The sequence below is a fragment of the Triturus cristatus genome, chromosome 5_2, assembly GCF_964204655.1.
Source record: "Triturus cristatus chromosome 5_2, aTriCri1.1, whole genome shotgun sequence".
Classification (NCBI taxonomy): Eukaryota; Metazoa; Chordata; class Amphibia; order Caudata; family Salamandridae; genus Triturus; species Triturus cristatus.
In genome coordinates, this window is record NC_140588.1 from 428,364,272 (window position 1) to 428,379,145 (window position 14,874).

At 43.0% G+C, this 14,874-nt stretch overlaps 1 protein-coding gene across 1 annotated transcript in view; it reads right to left on the reverse strand.

The window, feature by feature from the left end:
- The window catches only part of PDIA4 (protein disulfide isomerase family A member 4), an 89,321-nt gene that overhangs the window by 35,490 nt on the left and 38,957 nt on the right, over positions 1–14,874 (reverse strand). The window contains exons 4-5 of the mRNA XM_085607368.1: positions 9,802–9,940; positions 324–529 (exon numbers count right to left, since the gene is read on the reverse strand). Coding sequence (XP_085463494.1) covers positions 324–529; positions 9,802–9,940 — 345 coding nt within the window. The remainder of the gene's footprint in view (positions 1–323; positions 530–9,801; positions 9,941–14,874) is intronic.

Genomic DNA, 14,874 nt, shown 5'->3' on the forward strand with positions numbered 1-14,874 from the left:
TTGCTATTCTATCAGGTACAACATTCCCCTTTAGATTAATACAGTGCTTTCTGGTCAAAGAAGATGACTTGATATCATTGTTGGTGATGATGGATGCAGATTTAGTTCCCTATGAGCAAATAGCAGCTGCCTTGGATGAGTTTGGCCTGCCTTTTTGGTAGCATCACTCCGTGCTTTGTTCATTGATGTACAATTGTTCATCAGTTTCCAGGTTGATGCAAAACAAAAAAAACTACTATCAGGCATTCTATGGTAGACACAAAGCCCTCCCAGCCTGAGAAATCTTCCCTGCATACCAAGGATATATAAGAAAAATACTCTACCATATTTCTCTCTTGGACCGTTGTACTCAAAAGCTTTGCCCTTGCGGAAGATCTTTAATGTTGGATAGCCAGATACACCAAACCTGGTTCCGAGCTCACTCTCAGCGCTGGCATCCACCTTTGCCAGAGGAATGGGTGGGGTGTGTTTACTGAGCTCCTGAGCGGCTTTCTCATACTCCGGTGCCAGTTTTTTGCAGTGTCCACACCTACAACCAGACAAAATATATATTTTATTACTTGAAGCAGAAAGAATGGTTATGCTTCCTTTGAGATATGTACTTTCATAAAATCACTAGGTGACTTTTGCAAAGAGACAATAAACAATTGTATTTATTTTTTTAAGCCAAGGGCATTTGACAGTTTCTGATGAATAACACGGATTCAACAATTTTCCACAGTATTTAGATAATATGCATGCAGCATAAACAAGTACCAAGTATCTAATTTGTAGTAGATTGGTCTCAAGTCAGTACTTTAAATCACAATTCCCCACCCAAAAAACACAAAGCAATGTCCAGGCTACTGTGCCCCAGTCATTATAGACTCCATCATATTTTGACGTGTATTAGGTTCTCCCATATTATCAGCAAACTGTTATAGATCCCCAATTGGCTGTAGCTTACATTTATGCAAATTCCCCAAGATACATAGCGCTGGCCAGGGGTTGGGTTCACAGTATATTTGGAATGATTAGGGGCGGTTGGGGTTACGGACTCTGGTGGGATACAATAACAAAGTTACAAAATTACAGTCAGTGCTAGGGGATAGTTACTGTCATCATGTCCGATAGCCCGTACATGTTCATGTATTCTTTCCTTTAATGCTCGTATTGTGTTACCCACAAATATTAGACCATAGCCATTAAATTAAAAAATACAACAACATGTACAGGCTATCAGAAATGATGCCAGTAACTATGCCCCAGCACTGCATTACAATTTACGACATGCCAAAGATTATTATTATTATTATTTTTAAATTAGGTTTCATGCCATTACCTGCTTTAAACCAGTCTCACGAGGTGGGGAGAGTATGGTGGGATTTGACAATAGAATGATGGCCTTAAGGAAACTGGAGACATTTTGGATTAAGTTGGGTGGATAAAGGGTTGAATCAAGATCGAGAAATGCATGCATTTCTAACCAACTGAATACCAATACGTTGAATTTGGAACAAGATTGTACACATACTCTCTTTTCCACTCCAAGATAGTCAAAAAATGGAAGGGAACCTTCATATTTATTCTGTTACTCTTATAATATTTTTGTTGAATAGGTTGAAGCACTAAGTGTAGACAGTTAGCATGAGTACAGCCATTAATAATTCTTACTGTACTTTAGAATATAATATTCCCCTCTACATTTTCCAAATTTACGGGGTCCTATAGGACATTTATTATTGTATGCTATAGGGCACTATCCGGTTTCTTTATTTGAGGGTTTGAAAGATTGACTACTCATTTTCCTAGTCCACCTTCCACATTGGTTTGACTACCTTATAAATATCCTCTAATAGGGTTTTGCCCGCATCGATTTTGGTTTATGATTTTACAGGCTAGCAAACAGGTATGTTTTAAATCGATATACTAACATCGGTTCAAACACAAAGACACACTTGTAGATGGTGGTGTTTCTAGTTTCATGTGCTGCATTCCGGCACTTAACAATGACTCATGGAACTGTTCTTCTTGACTTAAGGAGAGTGTGTGGCAAGGTTAAAAGCCACACCAACAAGTCACCTCGAGAGGCTCGCAGTGTTTCGTCGAGAGTCCTATTTACTCCAATGTGGAACGGTCTGGGCGGCTCGAGTATCGAAGCTGGGACTGCGGGGCGGCTTGACCCGTAGGCACATAGGGACACCGTTGGTACATTTCTTCTCGGGCTGTTGGTCTCCGGTGCAGCGGTGTGTTAAAGCACCTGGGTCAGTGCTGGAGTCACTTGTGGCTATAGAGAGGCCTGCAGAAAGAGGCTATAGGTAGAAACTGGAAGTCCAGTCTGACTAGACCCAAGAATGGGCTTGGCTCTTCTTGATCTCAGGACCCCGTGGGCATCGTAACCTCCTCTGGACTTGGGATGTGGGGCGCAATGGTTTTAAGGTGTCGGCAGTCGGGGACACAATCAGTCTTTGGTTTCTGCAGAAGGGGGCAAACAGGACAGCTTGGCCACTCATTGCGGGTCTCACTGTCCCTGAAGTCCTTCGATGTGTAGATCAGTTATCCTCAGTGTTGGTGCCCAGTCTGGACACAACAATCCTCGACTGCTCTACTGCACGGGGTCCGGTACCCGATGTATTGGCACTGTGTAGCGGAGGTTGATCCTTGCGCTCCCACGGACAGTGGATTGCACACGACTGTGGCATCCTCGCGCTCCTTGAAGTTAGGATTAAGTTCAGCCTCTGACTCTTTGACCCTGAAATCAGGCATCTTCCTGCACTTTACCACCATTGATCAGGGTGGTATCCCTGCACCCGTCCTCTAACCTTCCCTGTGCCTAGTCTTTCAGCGATACCCACTGGCTGGTTTATCTCTGATGCCCAGCTCAAATCGAAATTCGATCACTCAGCGGTCGCGCTTCACGTTTCATTGCTCCCGCCTCTGCACTAGAGATTTATTCAACGCGCATCAGCACTCCTCGAATAGGCGACCCAGGTCCTGAAGATGATCCTAATTAAATAGGATCGAAACGCCGTCGACCCCTGCCCACCAGCTCAAACGCCTTAGGCGCACCCTGACTCTAGGTTCTTGAACACAACAAGAATGACCAACTGTATATTTGAATTAATTTATGTGTGAACCTTTTAAATCGTGTATATATATTGTATGTTCTCCTGCGCCGTATGCTGTGGTGCTTTTTCACGTTGTCACTTGCGCCGTCAATTCACTGTCACGAGCACTTTGTACACTTTTCTTTAGGGTTGCCTTGGTATTCATACCCAACAGTGCTGTTACAACTGTTTTGTGTATTTTCTGATCTTCTTAAAATATATGACGCCTATGGGCGCATTGATTGAATTATTTGAAGCCTCCTTTCTTGTGTTTGTTTATCGTAATGTCTTGTACATACAAATTGAAACAGCTTCAATAAATCCGGCTGAGACATTGTTGCATTTATACTGTGTTAGAGTTACTGCATGGGGAGCAGAGACAGTAGCACACTCCACTTCAGCTCTGGAATATACCCTGGTCACTCCACATCTTCTACCGGCAATTGAATCATTTAAAATTGTACCTAGCGACTAAAGTGACCACTTTCATCAAGTGCTAAAAATTGATGGAAGCCAAAGCTCAATGACACCTACACAAGAAATTCCTCAGAGAACACCACCAATCACCAGTACAAAATAAAACGGATTCTGAAATTAAATATAAATAGAGGCAAGCTGAAGGCCATATCCTTAGCACCAACTTTGCCCAGCACAATGTAACAGACATGATCAGCTCCAGATGCACTGCAATTATGAAATCCATGTTAGATCAGCATAAACGTGCCAACAAATAGGCTGGACACTCTGGGGAAAGAGGCACAAACTAAGAATCCTACATCCACCACCTGGTGGGTACCTGAGCTAAGATCTTGGGAAAGCAATAAACTAAAGAGACACACATTTGAAGCCAAGAGATGGTTTGACATCAATAAACTTAATCATACCAAAGATAGCATGGCATTTCGGAGCCTAATTCACAACCTAATCTCAGCTGAGTAGTCAGTTAACTCAATCGATAAATGAACCTGGGATGTTTATTTATCAGACCTCTACTATGCTCAATCAACAAATAACTGCAAATGCATTCCTTCCACTGACATTCCAAATTTAGGTTCAAGCTCGTCCAACAGCTCCCGGACACAAATCAAGCAGCAGCACATTCAAAATTCTGCATTCCGCATCACCAGTGACAAAGTGATTACAGAGATTATGGCATTAAAACAAAAGTTGATCCTGGCCCAAATAGAGTACCAATTGCAGTGTCCAAGCAACACTTAGCTTGCTGGCTCACTCCACTCCGATCTCTTTACTCAGGCATATTATCAAACAACATCATCCTGACAACTGGTGAGGCTCAATTCTTCAACCAATTCATAAAAAGGCCCAGAGGAATGAACCACAAAATTATAAAACCATCGCTCTATTGGACGTTGAGGCTAAAGCCCTTGCTAGGATACTATTAGAAGAACTAGAAGACTGGGTCTTCAATCAGAACATTCTCCCGAAATTCGAGACTGGGTTTAGATAAGGCTGTGAAACCCTCAATGACATTTTTGAAATCAGTCTACTTGGAAATAAGGTCTTAAAACAAAACTGGTCTCTCAAGGTCTGCTTCCTGGGCTATAGTGTAGCATTTTACAAAGTGAACAGTGGCATCCTATGGGTAAAATTGGGAGCATGAGGTATTTCACACCAACTACTCAAGGCAATCAGATTGCTACACATGGACACTTGGGTCCATATCAAGCTGGGTACTGGCTCCACAATCTAAAAGAAAATTCCAGCCAACTGCGGCTTGAAGCAAGGCCAGCTCTTTTCAACCTCTACACTGCTGAAGTATTACCATCTCTTACTGACCTGAGGACCTATCCATGGAGACCAAGTGGTCAGCATGTGGCCTTATTACAGTATGCCGATAATAATGAATTGCTTGACCAAGCACAAACAGGCCTCCAAAAGGACCCTAATCTGTCTCAACACCAATAGCAACTAGAACGAGCTAAAACTATATCTGACAAAAACGAAAATTATAAAATTCAGCTCCAGTAAGACTGCATACTCATGGAGTATCAACAATCAAACCATTTCAATAACAGAGGCATACCATTATTTAGGTGTTTGGATAGGCGATAAACACAAAATGGAAACACCAACGCATAGCCGGGTCTGCTCGCTGCTCCTTTTTAGGTAGAGGACGTCCGGTCTGCCGAAAGGCAGAACCGGAAGTCGGAGATTTAATGACTTGGAGAAGAGGGGCTTGAACCCGCCCCTCTTCTCCCCTGTTCTCCATTGGCTGGCCTCTTGAATGCTGGCCAGCCATTGGAGAAGAGGTCAGTCATTCCGATTAGGCCCCGTCCTTTTCGGATCGGGGGGCGTGTTTTTTTGCAAGAAGTCTCATTCTCTCCTCCAGCCAATGGCTGGAGGAGAGAAAAGACAAACACGCCCCCGAATCCGAAAACGCCACTGCGTTTCTCCGAGGCATTTCTGCTGTGCCTCGGAGAAAGGCGGTGGTGTAGCATCAGGTTCGTCCAGCTTCCTCCTTGTTACAAGGAGCTTCACACGCCCGCTCTCCCCCGCTGGTGCTCACCGTGGAGAAAAGCGTGCCCCCGCAGTGCCGATCACTTCCGGCCAAGGTTCCCCTGCAGCGCGCTCAGCAGAAGTCCCGGGATCCTTCATCGGCGAAGTCGTGGGCCAGCGTGTGTCGGCAGGACCGTCCCAGCCTTCCAGCGGAGCAGCCTCCGCCCCTCGAGGCCTCGTCGGTGAGTACCGCTCCCAAAGCCCGGGACCACCAGGTTGCTACCCCTATCCCGAGCGTGCAGCACCAGTGCCCCTCTCGGCCTCTCGGTGTCATGATGGTATTTGCATGTGAACAGCTCACAATCTGCCGCGGGTGCCACAGAAGCCCAGTTCTGTGGGTGGTGGGGTGGAGTGGTGCGGCCATCAAGCCACACATCACAGCTTGTGTAAGGTCTCCCCAGAGGGGTGGCAGCTTCTTGGGGTTCGGTCACGCTGCCCTTGTAACCAGATTTCGTTAGGCTTGTCCAGAATAACACGATTTAAACGGCGGGATGATGAGGGGCCTCGACACGCCTCTAACCCTCTTTAGGCGCCTCGGGGGAGGCCGGAGGGCCCGGTTCCAAAAGCTGGGCGTCCAGATAGCGCTTGGAATGAGGTCGTCCGCCGTGCAGCACTAGTTGCGTCCTTTAAATGTCGGCGCTGCTGGCAAATCTCTAGCAGCAGGCGTTGTTTTACGTGTCTGAACAGCACCCCTTGTGAGTGGAGCAGTAACGGCGCCTGTTCGGGTTTCCCGCTCACTGGGTGTTGGGCGGTAACAACGCAGTCAGTGCATACCTATGTAGTCTCCTACCCTACCCTGCTCTCCCCGCCTCCTCCCCTGCTCACCCATCTTCTCATTAGCTCCTCCCCTGCTCACCCATGTCCTCCCCTGCTCACCCCATATCCTCCCATGCTTGTCTCATCCCATGCTCATCTCGTCTGCTCTTCTGCTCACGCTGTCCCTCCACTGCCCACCCGGTCTCCTCCACTGCCCCCCTGCTCTTCCCCTGACTCCCCTTCTCTTCCCCTGCCCATCCCTTCTCCTCTTCTGCTCACCCAGTCTCCTCCCCTGCTCTCCCAGGTTCCTCTCCTGCTCACTCGGTCTCCTCTCCTGCTCACCCCATTTCGTCCCATGCTCACCCCATCTCCTCCCATGTATGCTTGTCTTCTCCCGTGCTTGTCTCCTCGCGTGCTCGTGAGGGTCGCTATTGGCATTGCTCATGACAATGCCGTTTATTTACATGTTTTAAAAACAAAAACAAAAAAATAATGTCATGAGCAATGCCAATAGCTCTAACTTTACCAATGCCGAGACCATTGCATTGTAAATGCTTCATATTCTGGCTGCCAAACTTGCAACGTTCATATGTTCATTTTGCTGCCTTGGTTTTTGATCCTGCTGACGTTTGGGGCCACAGCGTGATTTTCTGTAATCCCTGGTGGGACCGTAGTCCCAGGGTCCATTGCTGCCTGTTACCTGCATCTCGCTCCAGTTATTACACACACCACCTTGGTGGGGGACTACCAAGCCCAGGGTGCAACACGCCAAGATCCGCAGCCGCTAACGAGGGGGAGGCGCTAGAAGTCAACTTGCTCATAAAGCGCTGCCTCTTCCCCCTGTGGCACGGGATGCGCACGGGGGGGGGGGCCGTCCTGCGCCCACCGGCGACAGGAGGCGGCATGGCGTGGCCACCCCCTTGTCATTCTGTTTAAGAGACCGGAGACTTGTCGAGGTATGTTTATCTATGTCAATTAACTGCATGAAGCGTTAAGTTTGAGTAAACAGGATTGTGCGGGTCTTGTGGTCCCTGCTGCCCTCGGCCAAGTGAATTTCCTAGAGCGTTTGACATTGCCGCTCGGGTGGGCTGTGCGCGCCGGCTGTGGTACTGCGGTCCAGAGCCCTGGAACATCATTGTATGGACTGAGGTACTAATGAACTGATCTGACCAAGAGAGACTGTTTATAAGTAACACGTGAAAGAAGGGAGGGGGAAGATAGGCCCTTGTGGATTTATCATCAACACGCATAGTTGGGGGGTGGGGGCGATATTAGCACAATACTGTGACTTGACCTGATAACTGTTTGACTTTTCACACCTATAGTGCCAATATTAATTGGGCCCATTATTCTCGACCTTACCCACGTAAGTACATTTTATAAACAGACGTACCCGAACCAATCATCGACTAATATGGGCAAAAGAAAACACATGGCCATTACAGGTACAATGCTCTCTCCAGACAAGTCCCAAACATCCCTGTTACAGTACATCACTGGAGCAATCGGAGCTATAGAACAAGCATTTACAATGTAATGGTCTCGGCATTGGTAAAGTTAGAGCTATTGGCATTGCTCATGACATTATTTTTGTTTATGTTTTTGTTTTTAAAACATTTAAAGAAACGGCATTGTCATGAGCAATGCCAATAGCTCTAACTTTAACAATGCCGAGACCGTTGCATTTTAAATGCTTGTTGTAAAACCAATTGGGGCGCATCTCTTAACAAATAAAATGCCTGAAAAGCTCTTATATTTTGGACATATGTAAGGCTAAAGTGGTACCAGCACTCTTATATGGCTCTCCCATCTCTGCCCTGCAACTGCAAAAGATCTTATAGAGGCTGTATTCGGGAGCAATTAGGGCTCCATTTGCTCTGGCGACTACTACGCCCGTTAGCCAGCTGAGGCTTGAGTTTGTCCTATTGTATATATCCTCATTAGCTGACCTCAGCTTCGTGAACTACAGTCAGAGGCGGAGAAGGGCACCCACAATACTCTAAAAGGCTTTGGAAACAATTCATACCCTTTCCCAAAAAAGGAAAGTGGCACCTAGAAAAGATCTTGAATAATCTCCACCTAAAGGACCTGACTACACCTTTTTAAAACAACGGGCAAAGTAGCCACCAAGTACATTTGTCACATCACCTCCACAACAACCATACCCATCTATCAATTTGAAACATTCAACACCGCACCTCAAATTGATCAGATGCAGATTTTTACTATTACCACTTAAGACCACCCAACCCTGGAAATTTAAAGACGCCCGTCTATGCAATAGGGACTGTGGCAGTAAATTAAAGCAGAGAATTTGCCTTCCCCCAACTTTTCTTAAACGTCAGAAGGAAACTCTTGCGCTCCTGTTTATTTGCCTAGGAATCAGATACACTGTGCTAGCTCTGGACGAATGCCTGCACGGAACAGACATACAGCTTCTGATCAGATTTCTGAACTTTCTGGGCTGTTAGAATGGAGAAAACTAACATCGATCACCACAACCAGACATGTCTTCAGTCCAATCAGTCACTCCTAAAGGAACCCACTCGTCAGGATTGATCAAATGTGTCATAAACGTACTGCCCACACACAAGACGCATTGAGGTACAGCCCCAAAACTGGTGAGTCGTCATCACAAGCCCAGATTTTGATAGAATCACAGTAAGGAGGGGCGCCTACCAAAAAGTACTGGCAGGAGCACTTTCTGTTCAGGTCCATTGCACATGGTTTATCTAGAAAGAAGAACGACTCTTTCATTAAATACTTGGCTATAAACGCGTAAGGTAGAACATATGTTGTGCTGTCTTTCGTATTTACATAGTAATGGTTTTTATTAACCTACCAATAACATTTAAAAATACCAATAAATGCTGTGCACACTTGTAGCGGTGGCATGCCAATAGCTCACATTTAGGCCTACCAGCCTAGATAATTAACTGTATGCAAGGATTGAAAAATCTGTCAGCATGATTTCCAGCCTGCCTAAAATTATGGCTTTATACAACAATAGCTCCAGGAGTTTTTTTTCGCTAGTGTAAACAGAACACACAACCTCCTCTGGAGAGGCAGGATGCTCTGCCCAGAACTGCACACAGGAAACAAACATACCGCAAAAGCGTCAAGAAATATCTACAAGCATTGCAATTAACTCTGATTAACCATATGCTATGAAGTATCTCTAGGAGGGTGCCCATTAATGACAAACTTAGCCACATGAGATGTGTTGAAAAAAAAAAAAAAAAAAAAAGGAATAGCACACACTTACAGATAGAAAGGCAGCTGTATAAAACTTAATATTTTACATGTGCACCAACGCATCTAAATCATTCCAGGGTTTAAAATAATTACAGTAACATGAAAATAAAACAAAACTGTAATTAAAGACTAACAAGATGACTACGTTACATGGAATAATGCAAAGTAAAAAAAACTGCATTTTTACCATGGGGCGTAGAACTCCACCAAAATGATGTCAGCATCGTTTACAACTTCGTCAAAGTTGTCCTTTGTCAGTACAATTGTAGCTTCTGGTGGCGGGGTCCAGTCTGGACGAGACACCTCTTTGACCTTCGCAACAATTGCTGAAAAACAATTGGTACAAACATTTAAAATGCCCATCAAGATTGTTATTTTTTTTTATAAGTACAGAGATCCATAATGAATCGTAATTATTACTTTCTCACTTTACTGAAAGGGTAGGAATTATGTGCTAAGAGGATGATTGAAAAGTGTCACTATGGCTTTGAGAAACATGGGGGATAGGGGGGAAACAGACGAGCTACAGTGTTAGTGTTAAGCTGTATGCTGGACAAAGAAGGACCTTGTTTAAAGATAGATGAACACCTCCTCCAAAGGAGGAACAGAAGGGATTGGCTAATGGTCCAAATAGATCAATGATTTTTGCAGAATAAGGAGCAGAAAGAAGATTTTTTCTTTATCTTAAGGCCAACTGACTTTACACCAATGCATTTCTACACCTGTGCCGAGTGGCACGTAAACCACTTTTGAACTTGTTATTCAGAGTTATTATGTCATTAACACCCTTATGCATCAAGCCAAAATCCAGTCGGTAAAATACCGATTCCTTATTAGCTCCCGGTATTAAGTAAAAAATACCCAATCCCAATGCATCAACCCAAAAGCAGAAATCGGTATTTAAGGAATCCTTAAATAGCGATTCTTTAAATAGGGATTCCTTAAATACCGATTCCTTAAATAGCGATTGCATTTAAGGAATCCCAAAGTGAGATTCCTTAAATGCAATGCATCAAAGTTAAAAAATTAGCGATTTCGCTAATAAGGGGAGCAAATTACCATGAAGATGAACTGCATGGTAATTTGCAAAAACTTTGAAAAATGCACTTTTGTGCATTTTTCAAAGTTTCATGTTGCGCACACACATGCCCTTAGAGCATGTGTGTGTGCAACATATGTGCACATATCATTTTCAGGGGTGCAACAGGGTGTCCTTTTGACACCCTGGCACCCTTGAAAGTGCTCCAGCTATTAGCGATTCGGTAATACCGAATCGCTAATACAGAATGGCTTTACATTCATTCCTATGGGCCTCCAAGCCCATAGGAATGAATGGGTAGGTATTCCTTATTACCGATTCGGTATTACCGATTCGGTAATAAGGAATGTTAAGGAATCGCTATTTGAATAGCGATTCCTACATGCATAGCCTTTTGCTATTCCTTATTAGCGATTCCTTATTTTTCGCTAATAAGGAATCGCAAATGCTAATGTTGATGCATAGGCCCCTAAATTCCCAATGCCTAAAGATTTGGGACCAAACAGCAAACACTTTCAACAGGTATAACGAAACATAAATCAATGATAAGGACAACTGATAGATAACCAAATACAGCAAAATGAATTGTGGAAACTCAACTTCAAGCATCTCAATTAGGGTTAAAAATTGATGAACAGATAAACCACATAAAATGGGCAACATCACTGAAAAACTACTGATAATGGTGTGTTGGTGGATACAATTATAATTCTTAACAGCCACTGCTAAAAATGGTAGTGAATTACAGTTGCTTTCTCACAGATATGGAAAGCAGAAGGCTGGTGTAACGGCCTATAATAAGGTATATATTACTGGAAAAGGAGCTGGGTGGGATGAGTAATGGGATAATGCATGGTGTGAGTCAAGAAAACTAACACTATAATATCTTATCCACACATGTATAATTTATTGAATGTTTACACACAAGGTTTAATAAATGACATAGGGCTTGATTAAGAGTTTAGTAGATGGTCGAAAGAGGCAGACATCCTGTCCACCTTATTTCAAGTGCATTAAGACATTTGTGATAGAGTACCGGTCTGCCAAACTCCAAATCTAGTCCTTAGTCTATCTTTTTTTAACCAAAGGTAAATGGATTTTCATGCCGATTTTTATTTATTTATACAAGTACAATTAGATAAGTATAATACTCCCGATAAAGGGTACAAGAGTCTCCAGAAACAATTTGAGTTACAAATTTAAGAACATGATAGAATAAATTGAAACAGAAAATAAGTCAGACAGTGAGTAGAATCAAGATTAAAAAAAACTTGTCATGGTTTGTAGATCTATCCTTTGGAGTGCTGTTGTTTAACCTGGAGCTTCAATATGGTCCAGAGTGTAATAATTTGTATGCAATTACGGTTCGTGTGCGGACTAAAAAGCAATGGTTTCAGGGGACAGACGAAGATTATTATTTTAGGTCTGACAGTATCACCGTGAAGTTACTGGCACGACGTGTGGCCAATAAAAGTTAAGGCGCAAATTGGATTTTGGACACGAGAAAAAAACGCTAGTACATTATGGTGTGGGTCAAATCCAATTGAAACTAATGCCATGCATGTTTTGATCTTTACATAAACTGCACATCCTGCTCAAAAAATGTATGACAATTTGAGGATAAAGGCAGCAGAAGAATGAGGAATCTAGTTTTTAAAGAAGTGATCATTCAAATATCAAAGTATAGCTGCATGGTAGAGACAGAACATGAAGGCTGATTTCTAAAGAGAATCCCTCCACTTGTACGGTGCACATGGGCTGTGAGATGCAAAGGTCTTGTTCATGTGTCTCCAACATTTTATGTAATAAGAGCTGCTTCTGAGCAATGAAAATCCTCCTGAGTTACTAATATTAGTGTTCTACTAGTGGCCAAATTAGACAAGATCATATTAGTGGCCCTCATTTGCAAGATTAACAGTAGTGATCACCTCTGTATATCAGGAGTGTTACCAGCAGAATGGAAGAAAAGGCTTTGGCAATTTGAAATGCCTCTAAATGGGTGATGCATACATATATTTAACGCCCCCAGCACCAATGTAATATTAGTAATAGGTTTCCTAAATGCCACACAATTTCACTCAAATATCAGCTTGAAATATATACTTCGGAAGTTCAACCAATTTTGGTCTACATATATTAATTCAACCAAGCAAAATGTTCCAACTAAGTAGGCTAGGATGGACACAGGAGAGCTACTTACACATAGGTAGAGAGCTGCCAGTAGCGCACAAGCTACTCTTTGGAGAAGTCTGGTCTTGCCTAATTGGATCTACTGACACCTCACTCCGATCGTTAAACTGGCTGGAAGCCTGGGTGAGGCGTCCCTTATGTTGCCTTAGGTGCTACTGTACTAAGTAGTGCTGTGAGTCTTTATCATGTTGTGGCTGAGCTCAGTCCTATTCCAAGGGGGGAATCTAAAATAGATCTAGTAGACTTGGATCTGCAATACCAACGTAATTGGGTTTTTTTTTACATACAAATAGAAATAATTTACACAGTATGTAGTTAGCCAGAAAGTCTGGAATGTACCTGGCCCATCTGTGCTACACTAAAGTATTTTGACAAAATATGTGCGTTTCAGCAAACAAAATAGGGCACTGCTGGTGAAGTTCTTCGCCTAACAGGATCCTCTAAGACTTTCCTTTAATTATTCTAAGCTTCAGAGTTTGTTTCATTGTTGTCAGTCTGTCAATCGGTCATTGCGATGCACTCAAAAGGGAGTGGAAATAGAGTATGAGAAATTCTCAATTTCACCCTGAAGGGCACCCTTATGATTAAAAGATACTACACAGAGTTCACTTTTTACTAGGCTCTAGATTTTACTGGTTGTCTTGTTATGAATAAAAGTAATACAATTATAAAAAGTGACATTCACCCTTTATAAAAAAAAAAAAAAAAAAAAAAAAAAAAAAAAGACATTAATCCACAATTTAAATACTCAAGAAAAACGCTGCCAAAAGAATGCTCCATAACCAGTCAGTGCAAAGTCGGAATACTGTGTTCAGTGCAAAGAGGTATCAAAAGGGTCTCAAACTAAGGAGCTTGTACTTTGGAGAAAGGACAGTGTCACCACCTGTCCCTGCACGCACTGAAGGTATAAACGGTTACTTGGGAGTATCGTCCAGTTACTCCTTATAATAATAATAAAACTAATAAGCAGGACATTGAAGGCTATTTAGGAAGAACATCTAAAGTGACCATTTACGTCCGCCAAGACAATTTCACACATCAGCCTTCTTGAATCCCATTAAGGCTTTCCAGATTTCTCTTCATCACCAAATCAACTATTTGTGCAACTACATTCTCTTTGAAACACCACTGGGTTTTATGCTTTCAATTAGTTTTCTTTTGACTCCTCTGACTCACTAAGTCTATAGGTTTATTCCTAGGTTAAAGGAGATTTCACACAGGTTTTCCTAAAAATCTAAGCTTTTTAGGAGTGTTGCAACTTCACCAGAATTACTCATGAAGATTTTACATCTGTTAGACCTCACCCCCTTTCAGGAATATGACATAAAAAGGTCTTAAATTCACTTTCTAACCCTGGGAATGTTCTTACATTGTGCGTTTTTAGGCTGGGATATTAGCTGTAAATGATTTGTGCATATAGTTCTTGTGGTGCTTTACTTCATTTGGCACAGTCAGATACCAGCCTGTAGTGCGACCTTTCAGAACCAGGGGCCATATGTACATATCCGAGGGTCTGGTAATCGTAAACAGCGATGTACAAATGTGAGTTCAACACATTTAGCGATTCCCAGAGGGTCGCAGGTAAACCTACCTCATTAATATTCATGGAGGTAGGTCTTCGTAGCATCCCATTGGGAAATGCAAAAATAACAGGGATGTTGCCTGCTGGGGTCAGCAGACCACCATAACTGTGACTGCTTTTATATAAAGCCATTTGTTTTTTTTGTTTTTAAATGCAGCCCGTTTTCCTTAAAGGAAACTGAGTGAGTTTCAAAATGTAAGATGAAAAGAAAACTTTTTTTAAGGAGTAGGCAATGGTCTGTGGGAACACTGTCTGCTCTTAAATGTTTTCCCCAACAGTCAAATGTTTTCCCCATTTGCGAATGGGTTACCACCAACTCTAAAGAGTTGGTGGTAAAATACGCATGTTTTGCGACCACATTTCGGTCGTGAAACCTTCACACATACCACTGCGAGACGCTATTAGGAAGGGACACCCTAAAGACATCCCTTTCGAATACCGAATCACAA